This window comes from Mustelus asterias, chromosome 12, assembly GCF_964213995.1.
Source record: "Mustelus asterias chromosome 12, sMusAst1.hap1.1, whole genome shotgun sequence".
Classification (NCBI taxonomy): Eukaryota; Metazoa; Chordata; class Chondrichthyes; order Carcharhiniformes; family Triakidae; genus Mustelus; species Mustelus asterias.
Window position 1 is genome coordinate 90,411,269 of NC_135812.1, and position 27,661 is coordinate 90,438,929.

The 27,661-nt window shown below is 40.7% G+C and overlaps 1 protein-coding gene across 1 annotated transcript in view; it reads left to right on the forward strand.

The window, feature by feature from the left end:
• Nucleotides 1-12,716: 12,716 nt before the first annotated feature.
• cbx2 (chromobox homolog 2 (Drosophila Pc class)) overlaps nucleotides 12,717-27,661 on the forward strand; it is a 28,858-nt gene continuing 13,913 nt past the window's right edge. Inside the window, exons 1-4 of the mRNA XM_078225998.1 lie at nucleotides 12,717-12,813; nucleotides 12,919-12,962; nucleotides 20,068-20,133; nucleotides 20,495-20,564. Coding sequence (XP_078082124.1) covers nucleotides 12,742-12,813; nucleotides 12,919-12,962; nucleotides 20,068-20,133; nucleotides 20,495-20,564 — 252 coding nt within the window. The 5' untranslated portion in view covers nucleotides 12,717-12,741. The remainder of the gene's footprint in view (nucleotides 12,814-12,918; nucleotides 12,963-20,067; nucleotides 20,134-20,494; nucleotides 20,565-27,661) is intronic.

The following is a 27,661-nucleotide window of genomic DNA, read 5'->3' on the forward strand; positions in this document are numbered from 1 at the left end:
TTCACAGGCACTTCTGAAGCAATTTACTGTAGAATTGAATGCTTAGAAACAACTGTTCATAGACTAAGGTTAATCTTAAGTGGTAGTCCTTGCTAAAGTGAAGTATCTCTATTTTAGATCTCATATTTTGCCATGTTCTTTTCAGAAATTAGTTTGTTTTTGTTTTTATTCTTTTTATACTCATACTTGTAGCCTCCTTCTTTGCAACAATTCTTTATTTTTAATAATTCACACTGAAATCTTTAATCGCGCCAATTATTTTTAAATAGTTTGTACTTTAAGACCTGGGCATTTTCTTTTACTTTCAACTGTATTCAATAAATAAATGCAAAGGTTAATACTGTTCTTCCCTTTCAATATAGGTAACATTGTACCATATGCAATGAAGATTTCAAACACAACCAGGGATATCAATGTGTATTGCTGGAAATGATGTGTCATTAGTTGGATATTTTTTATAAAAGCTTACTGTGTTAAACCTGATAGAAGTGTGAAATTACACCACATCAATGTACATGCAGCTATAATTTGCTGGACTATTCCGATGCCAAACGTCATCCTACTTGAGAAGATGTGAGGAAACCCAATTATGGTAACAACTTATGCCTGTTCATATTAGTTCCATATGTGGGTGATCCCAAATCATTCCCTTCTTATTTCCGTTCTACCTGAGCTGGTTTCGAGCAGACCATTAATCAACAGAGACCGGTGGTAAATTGTTTTGCCCCTCTTTGCAGCGAGCCTAGTGTGTTTGCAATTATTCAAAAAACACATCAAAGGGAAATAGAACTCAGGTTTGGGAGTATTATATAAATAGACAATAAGAAAACCCCAAAGTGTAGAAATGTGAGATTAATATGAAGCAATTATACAAAACGAATGAGTCTGAAAGAATATCTGTTCCTTTGCAATTTTGTCCATCGTTTTACCCACTTCCCACTTCTCTCCTGTGAGATTACAATGACAAGGATTTTGATTGCCCTCCAGTAGGACACTCAAATGGTCATTAAGCATCTGTGAGCATTAAGAGTGAACATCAGAAGACTATTTAACCATAATAGGTGGATGGAAGAGATTAGTACAGCTGTACCTGAAACCGTCACTCAATGTCTAAACTAATGTACTTAGAGCTGCAAGCAATCAAGAGTGAAGAATTTGGGTGATTGTATCCTCCCAAACCCAGACACACTCGCAAATGCAAAGATCAGTTATCTAAGCACATACTAAGATGAAAACTTGGGACAATCCAAATCTATATGGTTCAGTTATTCACTAGAAAAGCACTCAACCACTGAGAGATTGAGTGAACATGTTACAAATTTCCATCTGTGCTAAATATTTTCCCAAATACACTGTGGTAGTGGGTCATCATTTCCACCAATCTGCGGATGAGCAGGCTGTGGAAGATAGACAGCTTCTTCCAAATGTCTAACGGTTCAAACCACCACTTATTCCAAGGTGCACATCTGTTTCTCCAAGCTGGGACTGGAGTCTAGAGTTTGCATGACACCAATTTGAACTTTCACCAAAGCTGCTTCATGCAAACATGGACTTGTGTTAAAGTCTGGCTGCATCATGCCCAGTGGTTAGATTGTAGACTGCTGATGCCATCTGTGATGATGCCACAAAGACTGGAAGTGGACTCCTCCACATTCTCACCCATTGCACTGACGATACTCGTCAGGTCTTCCAACACGTCACATTACTGTTTGTGTGAGGCCAGCAGTTTTCTTTTCATGGCTGAGTCAAAAAAGTTTTCATATCTATGTTCCCCTCCTGGAACAGAATTTCAAAATGTCCCTGCCATCAGTAAGTGTTGCTGCTCACTGATACCTGGTGTTTTACCATATGCAACTCCATCTAGCTCACTATCTAACTCATATGGAATGCCAATGACCAAGCTGGTGACTAGGGGTGGGAATGAATGAAGTGATGGTGCATCCACAGGAGGATTCTCCTCCTCTTGCTGTGTAGGCACCCAGAAAAGAAAAGGGACAAGAGTCAAGTTGTCAGATGCAAGTGGAATTACCTTGGCTGATAACTGAATATCAAGCTTGAAGCTGTGAAGCTGCAGCACATTTCTGAGGTTACAAGTAACATATTTTTCTCTGATGTTGCTGGCTCAGTCTAAACCACAAAACTCCACAGTGTCCTGCTCTGCATGGGTGAGGACAGTAATGATGCCAACCCCTCAGCCATCTTATTCCTCTCGATAGCACTATTGAGTGAATATTGAAAAAGTAAGTGGAGATGTTTAAAACTTGTGAACATAGTGCAGGTGTTGAAAGATGGAGAAGAAGCAAGATGGAATGAGGATGGGAGGTTATGACGATAATGGGAAAAGTGTGTGTGAGGAAGGAACGCTGGAAGTAATTAATGCTTGTGCAAGTGGTAGGCTGTGAAAAGAGAACAGTGACAGTATGTGGTTTGAAGGGAGCTAAGGAAAAGATGGGTGGGTTTGGAGTGATAAAGATAGTGTTGCAATGTGCCATTGTGATTGTATGCTGAAGGGTGAAAAAGGGGGGAATTATTGAGAGTGATGGGGGAGAGGGATGCCAAGTCGGCCAGGTGCTATTGAGAAAAGTAGAAAGATGAATAGCTGTACTCACCCTTTTTGCTCTGAATTGATCATTGAATCTCTTGTTGCAATGAATTCAGGTTGTGGGGGTTATGGGGAGGGACCCTTTCAGCCACCTATATTCATGTCAGCTTCATTGTGATTTTGGGTACATTTTTCTGGCTTCTGGGGAGTAGTTGCCCCTTAATTGGTTCATTTGTTCCTCTAGGGCTTCCAAGCATGCAGCAGAAAAGAGACAGGATCCTTCGACCCATCTCTGAAGGTAACATGTATTCAAAGAGTTGTCCAATTAAAAATCCAAGTAAAGAATGCAACCTTGCTTTAAGAGGTACATCCCCACTTTAAGTAGGCCCTGGGACTCACATCAGAAATAGTGTACATCATATGGGTGGGATACTCATACTAAAATGTGACTCAGAAGTAAAATCTTTCTGTGCATCATATCGAGAACGTCATGGCGGCTTGATGCTCAGCTGAATCATGACCCAAGTTAAAATCACTGTTTAATGTTCTCTAATGTAAGATACAGTCTGGTATTTGGGTGTATGAGACCAATTTGAATCACATTGCGCAATATGATACTCTATGAGAACAAACCCAGTTTTACTCACTGCCATTAACAATAGAAAAGCGAATGGCTAAACTAGTAAATCTGGACATGAAAATTTAGATTATATTTTGTTTATATAAAGAATGCTATTATTATCAAGTAGTAGATCCAGTTGAATGAGACAGCGAGATATTTGTGTGTTTCATAGGCCACATTCTTTGAATGCCCATATTAAAGTAATAGCAATAATGATTATTACACCATATTTTTCAAGGGAATGAAAAAAACACTTGGCTGCCTGTGGTTTTTATTAGTCAACAGCCCTCTATTTCAGACAGGTTGTAACATTCATTATCATTATAACTAGCACTTATATATGTTGCCACAATATAGCATCAAAACATTCCTGATAATCTGGAAAAGATTGCCATAAATATACTCCAAAATAACATTTACACCAAAAATCTGATATAGAATTTTTTAAATGCCTGTGGTTTCAGATAAGCCAAGGTTCAGTAGTGCGATATTGTTAAGAAACAAAAAGCCTGATATTCATCTTCTAATTAAAACTTGGAGAACTGCCTATGTTTAAACATAATTAACAAGGAAGAATGAAACTTGAAGAAACAGTTTCTGCAACATCTAAGAGATTTTGTCAGTGGCAATGAAGATCAAACAGCCAATCATGACAAATATTTTTTCAATCAGCTCGTTTCAATTAGCAGGTATAAATATTAAGAGGTATATTAATCCAGCTATGGCATCTTCAATTTAGGGTGAAATTGCCATTGATAAGAGGCTGATTAACAGCAATGCCTGGCTAATGCTGTTAACCTCTGTTCTGGAGTAACAAAAGCATATCAAATACAATGAGAGACAGACCCCAAACTTGCTAAGGAGACAGCAAGCACAGTGATGTGTCGCTAACAAAATGGACTTGATCTCAAACACTCAGAGGACTGCACACTTTTAAGAAGTACAAAAAGGTAATCAATGAATATTTCTGTAAACACTGCTCCCAAGGAGAAACATGAAAGAGGGAAGCACAGCGTGGAAGGGATTTGATTCCATTGTATGAAACTTACTTCCTATTTATTCAAGAGGGAGAGTTTGGAAGATACTGAGACAATGCAGAGTGTGTAAAATCCTGTCTTATACCATATTGACAAATGATAAATCAAGAAGCCAGTCCACAAGCACATATTGATAGAAAATAAATGGCATTACAATTTCCAAATGAATGCGCATATTATAAGAACATGAGAAATAGGAGCCTGAGTAATATATTCGGCCCTTTGTATCTACTCTGCTATTTATACAATTATGGTTGGTCCCAACTTCAATTCCACCCTCCCATACTATCCCCATCCCTAATTCCCTTCGTATTCAAAACCTATTGATCTCTGTCTTAAATATGTTCAATGCTGAGAATCCACAGCCCCATAATATACCATCTACATTCTTCACATAACAAGAGGAATTAGGCCTTCAGTCACACCCAAGCAGCACTACATACCTTGCCATCAGCCATTACCACCCTCACTTACATCAAGAACCTGGGTAGATACATACATTATAGGACAAATACACAGTATTAAGGACAAGGAAATATAGTATGGGTAAAAGTATATTTATCCATAGTCAACAAGAGTTAGCAGAGATAATGGTTGCTCAGGACCACCTGGAACACAGTAAGGTCTAGTATATTGGGCTTTATGAGAAATAAATCCAGGCAGTTTAGTTTCAAACACACAAGTTATTTCAGGAGCAGCACTTACCTTTGTGTACTTTACATTGAAAGGTGTCTATTTAGTGGGAGGAGTTCAGCAACCCGGTATGCCTTGCAATCTCCCACGTGAGTCATGTCATGCAACATTGGTTTTCATCATTGCAATCTGCTATTGAGCATGTTACATTATTACTGCCACCTGCATTGAGGACTTCACTTACGCAGACTGCAGAAGACTTTCTCATTACCAAGAAAGCTCTCATTGCTGCTCCGGGGTATTTAGGCGATAGCCTAATGGTATTATCCAGAAACTCAGTTAACGTTCTGGGGACTCAGGTCCAAATCCCAGCATGGCAGATGATAGAATTTGAATTCAATTAAAAAAAAATCTGGAATTAAGAATCTACTGATGACCATGAAACCATTGTCGATTGCCACAAAAAAACCATCTGGTTCAAAATTTGAGCAGCTTGGTGGTACAGTGGTTACCTCACAGTGCAAGGGACCCAGGTTCAATTCCCGGCTTGGGTCACTGTCTGTGTGGAGTCTGCACATTATTCCCGTATCTGCGTGGGTTTCCTCTGGGTGCTCTGGTTTCCTCCCACAGTCCGAAAGACGTGCAGGTTAGGTACATTGGCCATGCTAAATCTTTGCTCAGTGTACCCGAACTGGCGCTGGAGTGTGGTGACGAGGGGATTTTCACAGTAACTTCATTGCATTGCAAGCCTACTTGTGACGCTAATAAATAATAATATCCCTAAAGGAAGGAAATCTGCCATCCTTACCTAGTCTACATGTGACTCCAAAACCACAGCAATGTGGTTGACTCTCAACTGCACTTGGGCAACTTGGGATGGGCAATAAATGCTGGCCAGCCAGCGACGCCCATGTCCCACAAATGAATTTTTTTTAAATTCCCAAGTTGCAATTATGTCTGTCTCTGACTTGCTTGGGGAACAGCAATAATAACCAAAACTGAGATAATCCCAATCCTCAAATCCCCATATGTATATGCAAATACAGATTAGTGAGCATCGTGAAGAGATCCCCTCCCTACCTACGGCTGAAGGAGAACACTGTGTGGAACTTTCATCAGCAGCAATTCTGTGCAAAAATAACAATCGCTTTTGCCACTAAAAAATAACCCTGCAGCAACCAAAGCAATGGAAAGGCATGATGCCTGTAGCAGTCCATTAGGGTTACAACAAAGCAATCTGAATTTCCATAGTATCTGTGGCTGTCTGTATGAAAAATATACACATCACAAATAGATGTAATCAAAAGGTGCTGAGCCAGAAAGGGAGATACTAGAAGGAGAGACCAAAAGCTTGGTTGAAGAAATGGGCTTGAGGAGGTTTTCCAAACTTGAGAAATGGAGAAACAGAAATGTTTAGCAAGGCAGTTCTATAAAGGGTCAACAACCAACAATAGCGAGATACACAGAATCACAGAATTTTAATGGTGCACAGGAGGCCATTTGGCCCATTGTGTCTGCGCCAGCTCTCCAAACAAGCGCCATGGCTTAATGCCATTCTCCTGCCTTTTTCCTGTACATTGTTCCTATTCAAATAATCATCTAATTACCTCTTGAATGCTTCAAATGAACCTGTCTTTTCACACTTCCAGGCAGTGCATTCCAGACTTGAACCACTCGTTGTGTGAAAAAGTTTTTTCTCACAACCTATTTGTTTTTTTTGCAAATCACTTTAAATCTGTGCCCTCTCATTCTTGACCTTTTATGAGCAGGAACAGTTTCTCCCTAATTACTCTGAACAGTCCTTGATGATCTTGAACATCTCTGTCAAATTTCCTCTTAGCTTTCTTCTCTCCAAGGAAAACAGTCCCAACCTCTCCAAACTATCTTCATAACTGAAGTTTCTCATCCCTGGAACTATTCTTGTAAACATCTTCTGCATTCTCTCTAGCACATTCCCATCATCCCTCTTGCATGGTGCCCAGAACTGTACTTACTTCTCTATGCCCTATTAATAAAGCCCAGGGTACTATATTCTTTGTTAACTGCCCTCTTCACCTGTCCTGCCACTTCAATGATCTATGCACCCAGGACCCTTTGCTCCTGCAGGTCTTTAAGAATTTTACCCCTTATTTTGTAATCCCTCCCATCCATGAGCACTGTCTATGCTTCCAGCTGCCTCAGAAAAGCAGCCAGCATAATCAAAGACCCCACGCACCCCGGACATAATCTCTTCCAACTTCTTCCATTAGGAAAAAGATACAAACGTCTGAAATCACGTACCAACCAACTCAAAAACAGCTTCTTCCCTGCTGCTATCAGACTTTTGAATGGACCTACCTTGTATTAAGTTGATCTTTCTCTACATCCTAGCTATGATTGTAACACTACATTCTGCACTCTTTCGTTTCCCTCCCTATGAATGGTATGCTTTGTCTGTATAGCATGCAAGAAACAATACTTTTCACTGTATACTAATACATTTGATTTGATTTGATTTATTATTGTCATATATATCAACATACAGTGAAAAGTATTGTTTCTTGCGCACTATACAGACAAAACATACCATTCATAGGGAAGGAAATGAGAGAGTGCAGAATGTAGTGTTATAGTCATAGCCAGGTTGTAGAGAAAGATCAACTTAATGCAAGGTAGGTCCATTCAAAAGTCTGACAGCAGCAGGGAAGAAACTGTTCTTGAGTCGGTTGGTACGTGACCTCAGACGTTTGTATCCTTTTCCCAAAGGAAGAAGGTGGAAGAGAGAATGTCTGGGGTGCATGGGGTCCTTAATTATGCTGGCTGCTCTGCTGAGGCAGTGGGAAGTGTAGACAGAGTCAATGGATGGGGGGGCTGGTCTGCGTGATGGATTGGGCTACATTCATGACCTTTTGTAGTTCCTTGCGGTCTTGGGCAGAGCAGGAGCCATACCAAGCTGTGATACAACCAGAAAGAATGCTTTCTATGGTGCATCTGTAAAGGTTGGTGAGAGTCATAGCTGACAGGCCAAATTTCCGTAGTCTTCTGAGAAAGTAGAGGCATTGGTGGGCTTTCGTAACTATAGTGTCAGCATGGGGGGACCAGGACAGGTTGTTGGTGATCTGGACACCTAAAAACCTGAAGCTCTCGACCCTTTCTACTTCATCCCCATTGATGTAGATAGGAGCATGTTCTCCTTTACGCTTCCTGAAGTTGATGACAATCTCTTCTGTTTTGTTGACATTGAGGGAGAGATTATTGTTGCTGCACCAGTTCACCAGATTCTCTATCTCATTCCTGTTCTCTGTCTCGTCATTGTTTGAGATCCAACCTACTACGGTGGTGTCATCAGCAAACTTGAAAATCGAATTGGAGGGGAATTTGGCCACACAGTCATAGATGTATAAGGAGTATAGTAGGGGGCTGAAAACACAGCCCCCATGTGACAATAATAAATCAAATCAAATATATTGTCTCTTCAAGTTCTTCCTACCAAAATGCATCACCTCACACATTTCTGCATTGAACTTCATCTCCCATCTATCTGTCCACTCCACCAACTTGTCCATGTCTTCTTGAAGTTTTACACTGTCCTCTTCACAGTTTACAATACTTCCAAATTTTGTGTTATCCGCAAACTTTGAAGTTGTCCCCTGCACACCAAGATCTAGATCGTTAATATATCAGGAAAAGCAAAGGTCCCAATTACGACCCCTGGGGAACACCACTACAAACCTTCCTCCAGCCCGAAAAATATCCTTCGACCATTGCTCTCTGCTTCTCATTATTCAGCCAATTTTGTATCCACATTGCTACTGTCTCTTTTACTCCATGATATAATGATTCTCAGAAGTCTGTTGTGTGGCACTATATCGAATACCTTCTGAAATTCTATGTACACCACATCAACAGCATTACCCACAACAACCCATTCTGTTACCTTCTCAAAAAGATCAGTGGGTTAATTAAACACAATTCTCCCTTTAGAAATCTATGCTGGCTCTTCCTAATCAACCCACATTTTTCCACGTGACTACGAATTCTATCCTGAATAATTGTTCTAGAAGCTTGCCCACTACTGACATTGGCTAACTGGCCTGTAATTGCTGGGGTTATCCTTACAACCATTTTTGAATAAGGGCATAACATCTGCATTTCTCCAACCCTCTGGCACCTCCCCTAAGTCTAAAGAAGACTGGAAGTTTAGGGCCAGTGCCCCTACAATTTCCAATCTCGCTTCCTTCAATATCCTTGGATGCATTTCATTTGGTCCTGGTACCTTGTGAACTTTCACTACCAATAGCCTATTTAACACTTCCTCCTTGTCAATTTTGAATATTTCTAGGAACAGAATGTCCTCATTTGTTACCATGCCCTGGGTAGCATCTACCTCCTTGACAGATGCAAAGTATTCATTAAATACCTCAGCCATGCCACTGCTTCCATGTGTAAATTCCCTTTTAGGTCCCTAATTGGCTCTTTTCCTCTTTTTACTGCCCTTTTACTATTTACATACCTAAATAAGACCTTGGGATTCTGCTTTGTGTTGGCTGCCAGACTTTTCTCATAATTCCTCTTCGCTTCTCTAATGTGATTTTTCACTTCCCCTCTGAACCTTTTGAGTTCCTTTTGGTCAACTGTATTTTCTACATTACACCTGTCATAAGTACATTTTTTCTTCCCTATCTTCAATTTCTATCTCCTTTTTCATCCAGAAAACTCTGAATTTGTTTGCCCTCCATTTCCCTTTTAAGGGAATAAACCTTCACTGTGTCTGGACCTTTTCTGTTTTTAAGTTAGCCCATTGTTCATCTACAGTTTCTCCTGCCAACCTTTCTTTCCAGTCTAATCGGCCCAGATCCCTTCTTGCCCCATTGAAGTCAGCGCTCCCCCAGTTAATTATTTTTATTCTGCATTGCCAATTTTCCTTTTCTACCATCATCCTAAATGTTACAATACAATGATCGCTGTCTCCTAAATGTTCCCCCTACTGACATTTGATCTACTTGGCCCACCTCATTTCCAAGAATCAGGTCTAACAGTGCAACATTCCTTGTTGGACTGGACACATTCTCATGCAGAAAACTTTCCTGAGCACAATCTAGGAACTTTTGCCCCTCTCCGACCCTTACACTACCATTGTCCCAGTCTACATTTGGGTAATTAAAGTCCTCCATTAAAACTACTCTTTAATGTTTGCATCCCGCTGTAATAATCTGTATGGTGTTTGCATCTCTGTATCAGAATCCTGGAGTTTTCGATGAATGAGGCATTAAGGAAGAAATGCAATCTGCTTAAATAGAAGGATAAAAAAAATGTTAATGCAATGACAAAAGTGGATCAGAGGCAAAGGCCAAGGTGGAAGCAGTTGATTGGCAAGCATGATTTATTGCAAGAAGGAATATGTGCATCATAGATTTGGAAAAATTGAAATTAATAAAGGAGAAGAGGACATTAAGGAGAACATTGGAGTGATTGACCTGAGTGGACTGGCACCTACAGACACCTACAGACGCTGAAGGACACCCACGTAAGAACAGGATATGGTGCTTGACTCATCGATCGACAGTTCCGACGCGCCACAGTGAAAAACCGCACTGACCTCCTCAGAAGACAAAACCGGGACACGGCAGACAGAGTACCCTTCATCGTCTAGTACTTCCCCGGAGTGGAGAAGCTACGATATCTTCTCCAGAGCCTTTAACATGTCATCAATGAAGACGAACATCTCACCAAGGCCATCCCCACACCCCCACTATTTGCCTTCAAACAACCGCGCAACCTCAAACAGACCATTGTAAACAGCCTTCAGGAGAACAGTGACCATGACACCACACAACCCTGCCACAGCAACCTCTGCAAGACATGCCGGATCATCGACACGGATGCCATCGTCTCACGTGAGAACACCATCCACCAGGTACACGGCACATACTCTTGTGACTTGGCCAACGTTGTCTCCCTGATATGCTGCAGGAAAGGATGTCCCGAGGCATGGTACATTGGGGAGACCATGCAGTCGCTACAACAACGGATGAATGGACACCACTCGACAATCACCAGGCAGGAGTGTTCCCTTCCTGTCGGGGAACATTTCAGCAGTCAAGGGCACTCAGCCTCTGATCTTCGGGTAAGCGTTCTCCAAGGCAGCCTTAAGACACACAACGCAGAATCACGGAGCAGAAACTGATAACCAAGTTCCACACACATGAGGACGGCCTCAACCGGGATCTTGGGTTCATGACACACTATCTGTAGCCCCCACGACTTGCCTGGGCTTGCAAAATCTCACTAACTGTCTTGGCTTGAGACAATTTATACCTCTTCAACCTGTGCTTAACCCTTTCTCCACTCGCATTGTCTGTACCTGTAAAGACTTGATTACCTGTTAAGACTCGCATTCCAACCATTATCTTGTAATTGAGTTTGTGTCTATATATTCCCTGTTAGTGAAACAAATCCTGCACTCACCTGATGATGGGGCAACGCTCCGAAAGCTCGTGCTACCAAATAAACCTGTTGGACTTTAACCTGGTGTTGTGAGACTACTTATTGGAGTTGTTAAACTCGGATTTGACAAAAGCAAGCTTAAGAATTTCAGTGGTAAAAGGTTTGAGGGGGTGGGTGCAAGCCATCTTGGGGAGGTGAAAGGAAGTAATTTTGTTAAATGTATCATCCACAAGACAGCATCTCCAACAATGCAGCATTCCCTCTGTATTGCGCAAGAGCCACATACGTTATAAATACACACAACCAGCAATGCATAATCGGATAAAATTAACTTTAATTTAGATTGCCTTCTGTCATTCTATAATTGTGCAGAAAATGAAAGCATTGTCAAAAATACCTCATTCTCGATATAACCTTTTTTGATTCATGAAAAGCACCTGTGGCATTCATGTGGAAGGAAGTTACAATATGCACTGTCCCTGGCAATGAATGTCAGTAGACTGTCACCGTAAATTGGTGTGGACTTGGTGGCACACTAGGTGAATAAACAGTAAAGGTTTATTTCCTTGGTCGGGAAACTGAGAGACGTTTTTGAAGAATTTCATTTCTTTTTGGGATCCCCTGATGTGCGAACAAAATAAACTTACGACCAACTTTACCAATTAATATAGCTAATGAAAGAAATCGACCACCTGCTACAAAGTGGCAGCGCAACATCCGAATGTCTTTGTTCTAACTGTGCTTTGCTCTCAGTTGTAACCGTTTGACGATTATGTTGGGTAAACTTCCACAGTAACAAATATGCGTGTGCAACAACAATATTATTTAACCCGGTGACTTGAGAAACTTCTCACCGTAGTTAGCAAAACGGCTTAAAACGCTGCTTACTGTATTTTTAAAGGGAAAAAAAACTCACAATCAAACTTTATTATTAAAACCCAAAATTTTAACACGATTGAGCATGCTTATCCAAAGAACATAATAAATGAATGACTAAATTTGATTTTAACTGAAGCAAACTGTTGAGAGTGAGGGAGATTTGACCGGGCTGTCATTGTTAAGCGGTGTTTTTGTTCGTTTGGCTCAAGTTGAATAAGTTAAATGTCTTTAGAGAACCTGCCACATTGAAACACTTGGCTGTATTTTATACGCAGTGCCACTAAAGAAGGGCTTGCCCCCGTCCTTAAAGCGATCCTAACTATTTGTTTGAGAAGTTGCGCTTGTAGAGTTTGGGGGTGATTTTTGATCCTTTGTCTGCTGCCTTCTGACTGATGGCAGAGCTTGCGGCGCCGAGGGGGTTAATCCGACGACTCGCCACTCAACGTTCTCTATTCACTTGGCAACCGCTGACCCGTGCCTAGCAACGGTCAGGCCAGGCGCAAGCCGATTGGTCAGTTGGCGATGTGGGTGACGTCACCGCCGCGAGGCCGGAGTGACGGGGGTTGGGGGGGAGGCACAGAGTGGAGCGAAGCGGCGCGGGGATGGAGGAGCTGAGCGCTGTGGGAGAGCAAGTTTTCGCAGCGGAATGCATCCTCAGGAAAAGACTGAGAAAGGTTGGGTTGGGTGGTAAAAGATGCAGTTTTGCAAACCCGGCTGCACAGGGTTTCATTTGAGAGCTGAGGTGGGCAGACTGATTTATTTGGGTTTTTTTTCTGCAGGGGAAGCTGGAGTACTTGGTGAAGTGGAGAGGATGGTCTTCCAAGTGAGTGGCATCAGGTTTAACAATACAACAACAGCAGCAGCGTGCTCCCAACTCCAGCAAGGAGCTGGCCTCAGAGCTTCCTCCTTTGTTTCCCCCTTTTCCCCCTGCATCTTATTTTTCCTCATCACTTCCATTTAAAAATAAACATGCTGTGTTCTTTTCCCCTATATTTTGTTTTACAGCCCTCTAATTGCACCTATTTATTCTCCTTCCACCTTTTGATCTTTAATTGTTGATTTGTCTGGTCTATTGTTTTAATATAGCTGGAATCCTCTTAGTGAGTTACTTTTCTCTAATATATTCATCTTTTGCCACATCTTGCTAAGGTATTTAAAACTTGGTTTTGTAACTTTCTAAAATTTGTTTTGCTGCTTAAATTCTGACTTGGTTTCACGTTTTGTTGATTGGTAATACCTTTACTTGTATAGATGCTTTTATTATTTTATAACATTTTCCTTATTTTTGTTCATCTCTCCATGCATGTTCCCTTTAAACACTTGAAAGTATAGTATTTACATATTTTGAAAGATGTTTGTGATTGTGTGCTATGTACAAAATGAAGATGGTAGCTCTTTTAGATTATAAAATTTAGGAATTGTGGGTTTACAGTTTCTGAATATTCATTATTGTTCAAATGAAGTAGATTTTGTTTAGGATATAAAAATAATCATGCTGTTTTGTTGCATCTTAATAGCATAATATTTACCTTCCTTTAGTTACTATTTTAAAATTGTAGTTTTCTAAAATGCATTGTGATTGTATCTCTTTAGATGTCATTACTTTTAAAAAAAGACACAGAAGATGGTGTTCTAATCTGTGTTTGTTTTGATACAATCAGGTGGTTCACAATAACAAGCTGTTCCCGTTCCACAGTTTACTTACTCCTCCATCTGTGCACCCAGCCCCCTTACAATAGTGCATCCGTTTTTCTGTATTAAACCAAGTGCAAAGTCGTGATATAATTCTTACTCTGTTTTTATTGACAAAAAATGAGTTGAAAGTGGTATTGAAGGCACAGGAGCTCAGGTTTTTCTATGACTGAGCTCGTGTGAATGCTTTTTTAGCCATCTAACCCAATCAGAATAATAGCTTAGTTTCAGAGCTGGTGCAAATCATTGTATATATATGTTGCAAGGACAAAACTTCAGTTTTTAAGATGCAACAGACGTGGAATCCTGGCTGAAACATTCCACTTGCCAAATAACCTGGGGCTACTTTCTGCAAGCCACTCACCAATCTGCAAGAAACTTTATCCCCTCATCTCCAATTCCTTGCAGTACGTTTCTCTGCTCTTTTTCTAGCTGTGCATAATCCTTTGTGGCCTTTTGCATTCCTTTCCCGCTCAAATAATCAGTTCCCAATCTAAACCATTGAAGGCACTTTATTTATGTTACACTTAGCTATTTCTGCTTAACAAATCAATAGTGTGTTTTTTTTTGGTGTGAAAAGTCACTTAAAACCCTACATTGTGGAAAGTTTTTCTAAGCTTTGGGGCTGTTTATTTTGAAAATGTGTGATTTCTTTTTACAGTCCAACTGTTTAAAAGCCTTGAAACAAAATTAAATGTCACATTTGCAATACCTTCTATTACCTTTTAGTAATCTTGAGGTAAGAACTGGTTGACAAGAACCTAGTAGACCTTTAATTTGTTCAGCATTGTACAAGAATGCAACATAATCTGCTTTTTCTTCCCCAACCAAATTGCAAATATTTTAGGATTACTTTATTGTGAAAGGAACTTGTATAAACAAATTGCAACAGTGGTGCAAAAAAATCTTTAATTAACTGTGCACTACAATTTTTTTTTAAAGTGCCACCCGTTACTGTGGCTTTCTGAATGTATATTTTTGAAAAAGAGGAAATTAGTTCCTTACACTCCTCAGTTATAATGCCCTTAATAGCATGGATGGAACGCATTAACAAACAGCTACTATTCACATGTGCTTTAATGCTTTGTTAGAGGCATTGTATTTTTACTTCAAAACTGCTCCTGTGACTGGGACATCTGACACTTGCGTGTGTCAGTTAAACCACAGTTCAGAGCTTCCTTCATGGGCTGTGCATGTGGTTGCTATTGTGTTTGGTTTGGCTGTTTTAAAAATATATGGAATTGAAGACGGATTGACACATTTAGACTTATTGTCAGGACCCCCTGCCAAATTGGGGCCTGATAAGTCAAGAGATATTTGTATTGCAAGTCCCCATTAGATCTGTCAGTGGAACAGACACTTCTGATTATGACAAAACTGGATTTTTAATCTCTTAGGGAAGCACAAAGATTTTTGAGAAAAATAATTGACGAATTGTTAGGTATTTTAATTAGAAACTGCACCAATTGGTCTGGTTGAGCAGTACAAAAGGCAGCAGTTGGCCAGAATGTGGTGTAGATTAATACCAATAGTGTGGGTTCCCATAAAGGCTGAGGTCATTCTAGGAGCCTTGACTCGCTCCATTGTGATTTCATGGCATAAACTATGATTAGCAACACTTGACCATGGGGATGCTACATGGAAAGAGAGAGAACAATCACGGGGATATGTTAATCCACATACTTATTGTGGGAAGTTGTGAATTTTAAACCAAGTTCTTCACTTTTTGCTCCTTGCTGGAAGATGTGTACCAGGCTGTTGACTATTGTATTCTTTGTCCTCGCTATGAAAGGCATGAAGGTATATCAAAATGAGGTTATATTTACAAGGGTGAGGTTATTCATACCCTGAAATCATATGAACTTGCAGCACAGGAGGTCAATAGGCCAAAAGCACCTTTTGGAGTTCTAAGAGTCTGATTCCCCTACCTTTTTTCCTGGGCATTTTTCCTTTCCTTAGTTAAGTCATCTACTCTAAATGGGTCGGATCCTTTAGCAGCTAATTGCATCCATCTTTCTCTGCTCTCAAAGCAAAATACCGCAGATGCTGGAAATCTGAAATAAAATCAGAAATTGCTGGAGATCCTCAGTTGATTTGTCAGCATCTGTGTTGAGATGGAACCATTAATGTTTCGGGTTATGATTGCTGAAATGTCAAAACCTGAAACATTAACTCTGGTCAGGAATTTCCAGTCCCACCTGTGGTGGGAATTACTGCAGGTGAGATGGAAAATTTGGTGGACCAGCCATAGGTCTGTTGTCTTTGGGCAGGACTGGAAAATCCCAGCCTCTGTTCCTTTCTCCACAGGTGTTGCCATACCTGCTAAGCATTTCCAGCATATTGTTTTTATTTCACCCTTTCTCTGTTCGCCAGTTCCACTACCTTCAAGACCAAGTGTTATTCTGTAAACCCCACTGCAAGCCAGCTCCTGGGAGCACTGGTTTGAAAAGCTTCAGAAACTTGTATGCAATGTTGTCTTCTTTGAGTAGATACCACCGAGTTATGGATTCCCAGATACAGGAAAGTGTAATCGAGGGAAGTCATGAATATTGATCCCCAATGGAGTCAGCTGAATATCATCATGAAAAAGTGCTACAGCCTAATATATTCCACTTGTTTTAGGTGATCAAGAGTCAGAAGAACAGACTTGTATGCACGCTTTTTTGGTTTAAGTGAGCAACTGAATTTTCAGAGGAGTTTTTCTTTTTTGGATGAGACCATAATCAAGAGGCTTGTAAAAGCGGATGCAAAAAGATCCTACAGATTTTTATGAAAAAGAACAGTAGAATCCACCCAGTGCTTTGTCCCTCAGCCGGTACCTTCAAAACAAATCTACTGGTGCTATTTATAAGACCTCGTGTGTGCAAAGTGAGTTGTGTTTGTCAACAGTGACAACACTGCATAAGTATTTGATTGGCTGTGGATTGCTTTGGGAAATGAAAGGTGCTACAAACAACTTTACAATGGTGAATTTCCATGTGACACGATACATTTGTATGCTTGTGATTCTCCTCACAGCAAGTTCCGATGTCGCTTGTGCCATCGAAAGAAAATTGATAGGCAGGTCACCTCAGCCTGTTCTCTCGGTACCTATCTGGGAATAAGTGCTGAGACCTGGGAAAGTAAACTGTGCACAGTGCGATTTATATTTTAAAAAAGACGTGAGGGTAGAGAAATACAGATAAGTGCATCTACATTTTTTTTTCAGTTATCATTTCTTTTTAAATCTTTTAACCTTTTCATTCGTCATTCCATTTTCTTTTCTTATTACTTCACTCTAGTTGTTCTTCCCTTTTTTTGTGCTAGCTTCCTCATTTCCTAATCTATTTCGTTGGTATGCTTGTTTCTGCTTCCTAACTCTGTTACACTCAACCTTCGTTTCAGCTTGAATCTGCTGTTTTTTTTCCTTACCCAGACTGGTGCAGTGCTGAAGGTTACTTTGTTGCATGCTCCTGAAGCCTCCTTCTTCACCTTTCATTCCATTCCAGCAAAGCAGGAAAGAAAAACAAATATTTCCCCCACACACACATTACAGTCACCTCATCAGGCCTGTCTGGCTTACCGCATCTCTAAATAGTTGCTGGTACAGCTCTGCAGGGAAAAAAAGAGGTTTCAGTTGGGCAATTGTAATGGATGCAACGAATGACCCCAAGGTCCTAGTGCCTGCAGTTTTTTGAATGAGCTGGCAGCAGACTGATGTTGCATTCTCTCTATTACGATATTTTAAAGCGATTGTAAATAGGAGCCCTTTCTCAGTAAACCTGTATTTATATTTCATAGATTTAACATTACAATGTAAATGGTAAATCATATTGAGGCACCTTTACTTTCCATTTTATCTGCCTCTTGTCGTTGTTGGTTAATCTTTAATGTTTCATATTCGTAGCTTCCTGCATGTTCCAGTTTAGTTCCAATCTCACGTTCTTTTTGCAACAGAAGGAAAGAAAGTCTTGCGTTTACATCCCACCTTTTACAACCTTGGGATGTCATAAAGCATTTTACTGCCAGTGAAGTACTTTTAAACTGTAGTCACCGTTGTAATGGTTGAAATAGCATATAGGTTCCAAGTCTGAGAAATGAATGCCATTCAATGTGAAATGTGTTATTGTTTTAAAGTTAACTTACTTACAATTACGTTATTTGTATATTCAAGTTTTTTTTTGGTCAGAATCTGGAATTAAACAAATATCCAGAAAATTAAACTTTCACAAATTTTGTAAGCCTGACTACTGATGTTCACAAGCTCCTTATCATGATCCCAAGTCAAGCTTCTGATTAGAGTCTTTACATAGTGCAAATAGGCAATCTTCACAGTCATAGCATCCATCTTTGCACTCATCTGTTGCTGAACTCATCATTCCTTTAATTTGTCACCTCCAGACTTGACTATTCCACACCTTCCTAGCCAACTTCCTTCATATCACCAAAACCCTGGTGCACATATCGTATGTCCCCCACCCCACCGTTACTTATCCACTGCCCATCCTTACTGATACTCCCTTACTGGGAGTCTACGTACATTCCCAGTTCTACAATGCCACATTTAAGACAAACATCCTTGTCCTTAAATCTTCCCATAGCTTTGTCCCACCTTCTCCAAAGCTCATGGTACCACAGCCCCTTCAAGAGACTCCATCCTTCTGACTTCAGCTTCAAGTTGAACCCCCCCCTCCTTTTGTCCCACTGGTGGTGGTTGTGCCTATATCTCTCATGCCCCACACCCTGGCATCCTCTCCACTTCTCTCCAATAAGACTCCATTTAAAACCAAGCTTTTTGAACAACCTTTCAGTCTCCCTTCCCTTCATAATCTCTTTCTGTTTGGTTTAGCAGTCAGTTTTTGCCCTTCTGTGAAGTGTTATGGGATGTTTTTGCATTCTAAAGGCACTACACAAGGCAGCCTCTACCACCTAGAAGAACAAGGGCAGCACTGTATCAGAATGCCACCACCTCCAAGTCACACACCATTTTGACTTGGAAATGTGTTGCTGTTTCTTTATTGTCACTAGGTCAAATCCCAACAATGCTGTGGGAGTGTGTTCGCCACAGGGACTGCAACTGTTAAAGAAGATAGTTCACTGGCACTTTTTCCAAAGCATGTAGGGATGGAAGTAAATGCTGCTTTTACTCACATTCTAAGAATGTTTTCTTTTAAATTGCAAATTGTGATTGCACTAATTTCTGTTCAGATCTTCCATTGCTGCTCAAATACTTTTTCACCTTGTGTTGGTCCTAGTGATTAACACTGATAGTAAGCAACATAAATGCAGGGGATATTCTACTGCATTACACATTTTTACCACAAAATTGCGGCTTGTGATATATGGGGACAAAAGCTTAACCACATTCATGCAACGTTCTTCTGTTTGCTCTTTTAACAGTTATGTTAAACTTTTAAATGGACTAATTCCTCAAATGCTATTTTGGATTGTGCACTAATATTAGAAGCTAAGTTTATAAGTTTATTATGATTCACTTAGAATGAGGAATTTAAAAAATAATTAACAATCACAAGGGGGCATCATTTTAGGTTAAAGAGCAGGAGAATCAGAGGGGATTTGAGGGGGAAAAAAATCACTGAGGGTAGTGGGAATCTAAAATGCACTGCCTGGGGCGGTAGTGGAGGCCAGAAACCTTACAACGTTTTTAAAAAAAAATTTGGATGAGCACTTGATATGGGACTAGTGCAGGAAAATGGGATTAGCTTGCCTTTAGTGGTAGCTATTGTCAGTGCAGACTTGATGAGCTGAAGGGCCTTTTCTGCTCTGTATGACTCTATGACCTGTGATTGAATGCTTTGTGTGGAAGTTATATTTCAGTTAATTTTCGATAATAGCTTCCTTGCGCATGAAAGTCTTAGTTGGCCTTGACGTATTTGTTAAGTTTTGATTAACAAAACCTAGTTTACAGTAAAATGTTAGTTTGTTGGACACATATTAATGGGTCATGTAAAAGTTGTAGCACTTTGCTCAAAGTGATTCTTAAGTTTCAGAAATAGACTCCAAATAGTGTCAATTCAGTAATGAAACAGATGAAACGTCTATGCTGAAAAATAATTCACTTAATAACATTGAAATATAAAGAGGACTATTTAAAAGGAGAATAGTAATATCAGCAAATCTGTAATCAAATTCATGGAATTAGCGAGGATTAGTGCAGCATCTCAACAGAATAAAGTACAACATCTGCATTTTGCTTTACCTTGTTAATGAGATGTTATGTTGTGTTTCTCTGATAGACATAATAGCTGGGAGCCAGAAGAAAATATCCTTGATCCGCGGCTCCTGCTAGCTTTTCAAAGGAGGTAAGAATCTTTGTATACCACATGTTTTTTTTTCTCTTCTTCTCCTTCCTTTTGACTCTGTTTCTTGTTCTGCACCCCCGGCAAGAGGGTGAGCAGGTCACTTGTACCCTCTGCCAATACTGAAGCGGACTCAAATGCTTTGAAACACAAAAGCTCAACTCCCCCTTCCAATTTTTGATTTATTTTCATTTTCTTCCCTTAGTTTCCCTGCTCCTCGACGTTGCGACTGAGATTGGGAATTTGTTGGCACTTTTTGTTCCCCTTTTATTGTGCATTTGAGCAGCATGCTTGAGTTATTAAGAACCACGTGAATATTTGGTTCCATTGGGATTGACGGTGGAAACTTTTTTTTTTGTTGCAGCCAACAAGAAAGAGAACTGCAGAATCGGAAACGAGGCAAGAGGCCCAGGGGCAGGCCACGCAAACATGTGGTATGATTGATTTTCCTTTTGTTGTTTCATGTCAGGCTAATGGTCAATAGTGTACTATTTTTTTCAATAGCATTGGCGCTTAAATGAGCTCAAGTCAAATTAGCATTACAAGAAAACTATTTCTGGAGTGCCACAGAGGAGCAGTGTTGTAAAATCAAATAATCTATTTTTTTTTTAAATTAACCATACAAACAATCAGATAAATAGCATGCAACAGTAACCAGCACCGATTTTAGATCCTGTCCTGATTTGTAAAGAGTAGTATAAATATTTAATGACAATATCCCCAGAGTTTTAATTTCAGATGACTAGAACCTCCTGCTGTTGGTTGCACTTTAGTTCGGGTAGCAGACAGCCGCATCTCTTTGGGCTTCAATGGAGTCATTTCATGTGGAAAATAACAATGACTCATTTATCTAAAAACCAAGTTCTCGTGCTAAGCAGACAGTATAACTCAATTTGTGCCGCTTTCTAATGGATAAGTTAAAAACTCTTTTTGATGTGCAGATATTACTTTATTAATGTGTAATGTAAAGAACAAATTCCATTGTAATTGCTTGATCGACCATAACATAACCCCATGATGTGTTTGAAATGTTCGTGTTGATTTATTTCCATTATGTTAGTAGTGAAATAACCAGACACTTTGCAGAGAAGTGTGAAGTGATGCATTTTGGGAGGAACAATAGAGAAACAACATAACTCAATTTTAAACGTGGTCCAGGAACTGAGAGAACTGGGGATTCACATACATAAATGTTTGAATGTAGCCAGGATAAGTTTAAAAATCTTTATTGAAACCAGCAGATGGAATCCTTGCCCTTATAAATAGGAGGATAGAGCTCTAAACCAAGGAAGCTTTGTAAAACCTTTTAGAAATTGCTAGTTGGGCTTCAAATGGAGTGTGCTGTATCCAATTCTGGGCATTGCAATTTGGAAACGATATCAAGGCCTTGGAGTTGCCGAAGAAATTTACCAGGGCGATATTTGGGATAAGGAATTTCCGTGATGTCGAAAGACTAGAGACGCTAAACTTGCTCTCCTTTAGAGCAGAGCTGGTTAAGATTAATAGTGGTTCAAAATGGAATTCTTTTGGTAGAGTAAATGAGAAGAAACTGTTTTCACAGACAGGAAGGTTGGTCTCCAAAGGGGACAGATTTAGGATATTTGCAAAAAGAACCAGAGAGGAGATAGGATGTTTTGACCTGAAATGTACTGCCTGAAAGGGTGGTAGGCGAAGATTCAATCGGGAGTTTGATATTTACTTGTAAAGGAAGAATTTGCAGGGCAAGTGCAGGGAAGTGGGACTAATTGGATAACTCTTTTAAAGAACTAACAGGACTGCACTCAGCTAAATGTTGCCCTCCTATGTTCCATGAGCAACTTTGTTTCAACTTCCAACACTGCAAAGTGGAGAAAAGTTGTCAAAATAAGTGACGTCACTGCATGCTGTACATAGCAACGCAAGGATAGTTTTCATAAAAGCAAATATATTTCTGTTTAAAATTTAGTTGTGCACTAGCTGAATGGTAAAAGCTTGTATATACACATGGGTCAATTGGTGGGCCAGAATTTACTGCTCAAAAAATGAGGTCAATGGTGCTCACTGTTACTTATGCACAAATCAAACAACTTCTGGTGAGCGCAGATGCATGGGTACATTGCAAAATTCCAGAAATTGCTCTTCAAGGTGCGCCATTTTACCACAAGCTGCATGTTCACATGTATTGAACGGCACGAGGTTCCTGTGCTTGGGTCGAGGTACAGACTAGACTAGCCACAAAAAGTTAGGACTTGTTCATATTAATCTAGGACACCAATTTTGACAACATGCTAAGTCATGGTCCCTGGCTTAGTAGCTTATAGCCAAAAATCCCTGAACTTTCAGCAGGGCTAGACAACCCTGATAGTGGGCATAGCTGTAAAATTCCGCCTATAGTTACTGTCACAACTGCAAAGAGGCATTGAACATTAACTTTAAGTGCGGAGACTCATTCTTTCAACTTTTTAAATGGAGATTTTGTATCAAGCTTCTCTCTCCTCTCTCAAATCACCTCTTTTCCCCCCTTTCTCTGATTTGGCATCTGAGTTTACTATTCTAACTTGCACTTCCTGGGTTTTACTCTTGTGCTGTTTGTTAATAATTTTTCAGTCTGGTTGGTTTTGGAGATGTACAGTTGCTTGTCCTGTTCACAGGTCCCAGATGTCCTGTAGAGGGTGCCACTCCATTTTAATGGCCTTCAGCAACTTGTCCTTAAAAATGCACAAAGGTTTACCTTGCAAGGGCGAGTGTAATGAACAGTATCATCTGCCAGTTACAGTAAATTCTTACTGCCATTGCATAAAACATGACCTGGGTAGAACACTTGGGACTACAATTGGATGGGGAGGATTTGAGGTCTGTAACCGAGCCTAATTAATTTGCCTTCCATTTCACACAATTTATAATGTAGCAAAATTGGGCAGATCATAGTCCTCTGCCCAGTTTTTCCTCTCTATTCTCTAGATGATACTTGATGCCTAATGATAAAAGTTTACCAGCAGAATTCAAGAGTTGGAGCTGAATTTTTAGCTAAACTCTGGGTACGGAGGGGGGCACCCAAACTGCGCACTTTGCAATTCACAAAACACACACTTGACCCATGTGTAATCGTACAAGGGAAGTTGATTGAGTTCCCGGTGCATTTTGTGAACTGCGACAGAGTTCATGAGTGTGGAGGCAGGCTGGTTAGAAGGCCCGTCTCAGTTCTCTAACAGGAGTACAGCTCCCAACATAGTTCAATGGATGCCTATACCTCACCAGATAGACCATACCCACCCCATGCCACCTCACATTTCCGCTATGTCTTCGCTTCACTGTCGCTGGTTCAAAATCATAGCCTCACTCCCAGTCAGGCCAAACTGCCCCTGCCACACTTATGATGCCCAACTGGGCAGTGTCAGGTGGCCACTGCCCAGCCATGCCCCCAACCCCCCGGGGGCTTCAGTGGCTTCCGATTTCTCCCCCCACCCACGTGTCCATGGCAACTGGTCTCTGCGGGTGGAGACCATCAGTGATTCTCACCGGTGTGAGGAGGGGGAAGATTCTGGGAGGCTGGAAGATGCCATCCCGCATGCGCTAACGGGATTGAAATGTATTCAATCCCATACAAATAGGCTTCACGCCCTTTCTAGGCATGAAGCCGATCTCGCCGGCAAAACCGGACCGGGATGATTGTGTGAGAGGCCAGGTGCGAACTGGAGCTTTGGCCTAGCATGCAATCTTAGTGGCTTACCGTGCGGTGAGCCGATAAGATCGTGCGCAAAATCTCAATCTAGGACAACCTTGAATTCCAACTCGCTATGAAACTGGACCAAAATAAACAGGGAAAACATTTTTAATCCTTTTTAAGTGCCTATTCTGTTTGTAATCAAACAAGAAACCACATCAGAGACATGTCTTGTTACAATACAACACCAGTGGTAACATTTGAAGATGTCAAAATATTTTACACTTGCCTTTCAGAATGTTCCCAACTCCTCGGCAAACTTTCCATTTTCTTCATAAACTTGGAATGCTTTTAATGGGCTTTCAAACGCTTCCACCACCACCAAAATGGTACGTGGGAGGATATCCAATTTTTATACCCCCCCCCCCTCCCCCGACACATTTAAAATAGGAAGTCTGACGTCAGTGGGGAAAGGTATGTATTTTATGCGCTGGCCTTTTTGTGGGTTGGGAATGCCTGGAGGTAAATTATGCGGCGTCAGGAATGCAGGGGGAAATCCAATTTATTGCAAAAAAAAATCAGTGTGGCTATTCACACACAAAACATGCCTCCATGCCCAGGGAAACATGCCTTTGGTGTGTGAAATCTGAATCCATGGACTTGGATTCCTCCATGCCCCAGTTAAAGTCTTGACTATTAAAGCAGTTATGGGGAAATAATATCTGTCACATTTAATTGAAACTTTACACTGCTCTTAAATCTAAATTGGTGTTCTGTTACTGTCGCTGTCTATCCTTTTGATTAGCCTACAAGCAGCACTTGACAAAAGTAAAACTCACTGTATGCCTGTATAAATGGGTTACATTGAACTCTGACCAGTTCAACAGTATTAAAAGAAATACTGGGTGTTGAATGGATAAGAATCGAACAAATTTTGCCATTCCTTCATTTGTCACTGGAAATGGCGCCTCCCCACCTGGCTCTACCTACCACCACTTGCCCTGCTCAAACTGTCACAGTGCAGTATGGTTCTTATCTCTCTATTCTTCTCTCCTTTTTAGTTTCATCCCCCTCTCCTTTCCTTTCAATTAATACTCATTCTCTACTGGCCACCCAATTACCGGAAAGAAATTGAGATATCTTCACTACTTTTCTCCCTTTATTCTCTGCACCATCCTCAGTGATTTGAACCTCCATCTCATTTTATCATGCCTTCCTTCCTGTGAGTTCACTACCCCCTATCCACCCAACAAGCTCCCTGATCTATCACACATGGCTTCTTTGTTCCCACCATGCCGACTATGGATAAGGCCAGTTCTGATCACTCCCTTGTATTGCTCTTCATCCACATTCCCTTATCGCCTCCCAACTCTGCTCTCTTCTGTATCCGCTTTCTTCCAATTCACGCAACAACTGCCCTTCCAAAATCCCAAGTGCCTTTGGCTCCCCATTCACCATGCCGTCTCTGTAGCTACTGATCTGCTCAGCTGTACCCTCACCTCCACCTTTGCTGTTCTAGTCCCCACTACAACTATTATTCTCCCTCATCCTAGCCATTTCCCTGACACAAACCTAATTTCCACACCCTTAAATTCCAGAGGGCACAGATTTGAATGGATATGATGGACATGTAGCTTAGCCAATCACTGCGAGATCTGGCTGGACTCCATAAAGCACCATCTCATGCTGCTCTAATCTGCCAAAACCAGTAACTTCTCCAGAATTGCCCTGGAATGTAAAGATAATCCTAAGATTCTTTTCTCTACTGCAAACCATCTTCACAAACCCCTCTCCTCGCCTTCTCCACCTTAGCCTCCAGAGGTGTGATGAATTCCTGGAGTTCTTTTTCACCATGATTGAGATTTGCTGCTTCCCCACCTTCCCCTAGCCCATTGGCCCAAACTTCTCAAAGATTCCCTCGTCTTAGCCTTGAATTCACATCTTGCTCCTGTTTCTCTTCCATCTCCTTTCACCTTGTTAATGAGACTCTCCTCCTGATGCTCAACCATGTTCCCAGTAAATTGCTGGCCACCCCATTCCCCTTCCTGGCTCCCATGTTAGCTGCTAATGTTAACTATCCTCTTTCATGTCCTCTACCCCGTTCTTACCTTCATAGCCAGAGCATCACTGCTAATAGTTTCTCTTTCTGCATCTTGAGATCTATCCTCGACTCCACTGTTTTTGTAGTTACATGCTGCCCCTCAGTGACATCCTCTGGCTCCACATATACTGACGACACCCAGTCTATTTCACTCCCACCTGGTCTGACCCGTGCAGTGTCTCTAAATTGTCATTTGTTTGACAAATGTCTAGCACTGGATCAGCAGAAATCTCTCCACAATTAAATATCAGGCAGACTGAAGGTTTTGTTTTTGGTCCTTGCTACAAACTCCATTTCCAACCACCAACTCCATCCATCTCCCTGACAGTGCACACCCAAACTGTCCAACCTTGGTGTTATGTATGAAAAATAGAGTACGAAAGTAAGCTAGTGGGGAACATAAAAACTGACTGTAAAAGTTTCTATAGGTATGTAAAGAGAAAAAGATTGACAAAAACTAATGTAGGTCCCTTGCAGTCAGAAACAGGAGAATTCGTAATAGAGAATAAAGAAATGGCTGAGGAATTAAATTTGTACTTCATTCATGTCTTCTTTTGTGAAGACTGAAGCAATGTATCAGAAGTGCTGAGAGAAACATGTTTTAATGAGGAGCTGAAGGAAATCAGCATTAGTAGAGAAATGGTTTTGGGGAAATTGATGGGATTGAAGGTGGATAAATCTCCAGATCCTGATAATCTTCATCCCAGAGTATTTGAGGAAGTGGCCCTGGAAATTGTCAATCCAGTGGCGGTTATTTTCCAAAATTCTTTGGACTCTGGAATAGTTCCTATAGATTGGAGAGTAGCTAAAATAAGCCTGCCATTCAAAAAGGGAGGTAGAGAGAAAACGGAACTATAGACCAGTAAACCTAATGTTGACATGGGGTAAGTTGCAATCTGCCAAAACCAGTAACTACTTCTTTTGTAAATCCATTATTAAGGATTTTGTAACTCGACATTTGGAAGGCAGTGGTATAATTAGACAGTCAGCATGGATTTACAAAAGGGAAATCATGCTTGACGAATCTATTGGAATTTGTTTGAGGATGTAACTAATAGTTTACCGAGGTGAACCAGTGGATGTGGTTTATTTAGACTTTCAGAAGCCTTTTGACAAGATCTTGCAACAAATTACGATGTAAAGTTAAAGCACGTGGGATTGCAGGTAATGCCTTGAGATGGATAGAAAGCTGGTTAATGGATAGGAAGCAAAAAGTTGGCATAAATGGGTTTTTTTCTGATTGACAGCCAGTGACTAGTGGGGTTCCGCAGGGATCTGTGCTAGGATCCCAACTGTTCACATTATATACTAATGATTTAGAAGAGGGAACTGAATGTTTCATCTGCAAATTTGGAAATAATACAAAGTTGGATGGGCGTGGGAACTGTGAGGGGGATGCAGAGATGCTTCAGCGTGATTTGGACAGGCTGTGTGTGGACATCTGCATGGCAGTATAATGTGGATAAATGTGAGGTTATCCACTTTCGTAACAATAATAGAAGACAGATTATTACTTGAATGTGTGTAAATTGAGAGAGGTGGATACTCAACGAGACCTTGGAGTCCTTGTACATCAGTCACTGAAAGTAAGCGCAGGTCCAGCAGGCAGTAAAGAAGTCAAATAATATGTTGGCCTTGATAGCAAGATGATTTGAGTATCGGGATAGGGATGTTTTGCTGCAATTGTATAGGGCGTTGCTGGGGCCATACCTAGAGTATTGTGTGCAGTGTTGGTGTCCTTTATTTGAGGAAGGATGTCCTTGCTATAAAGAGAGTACAGCAAAGGT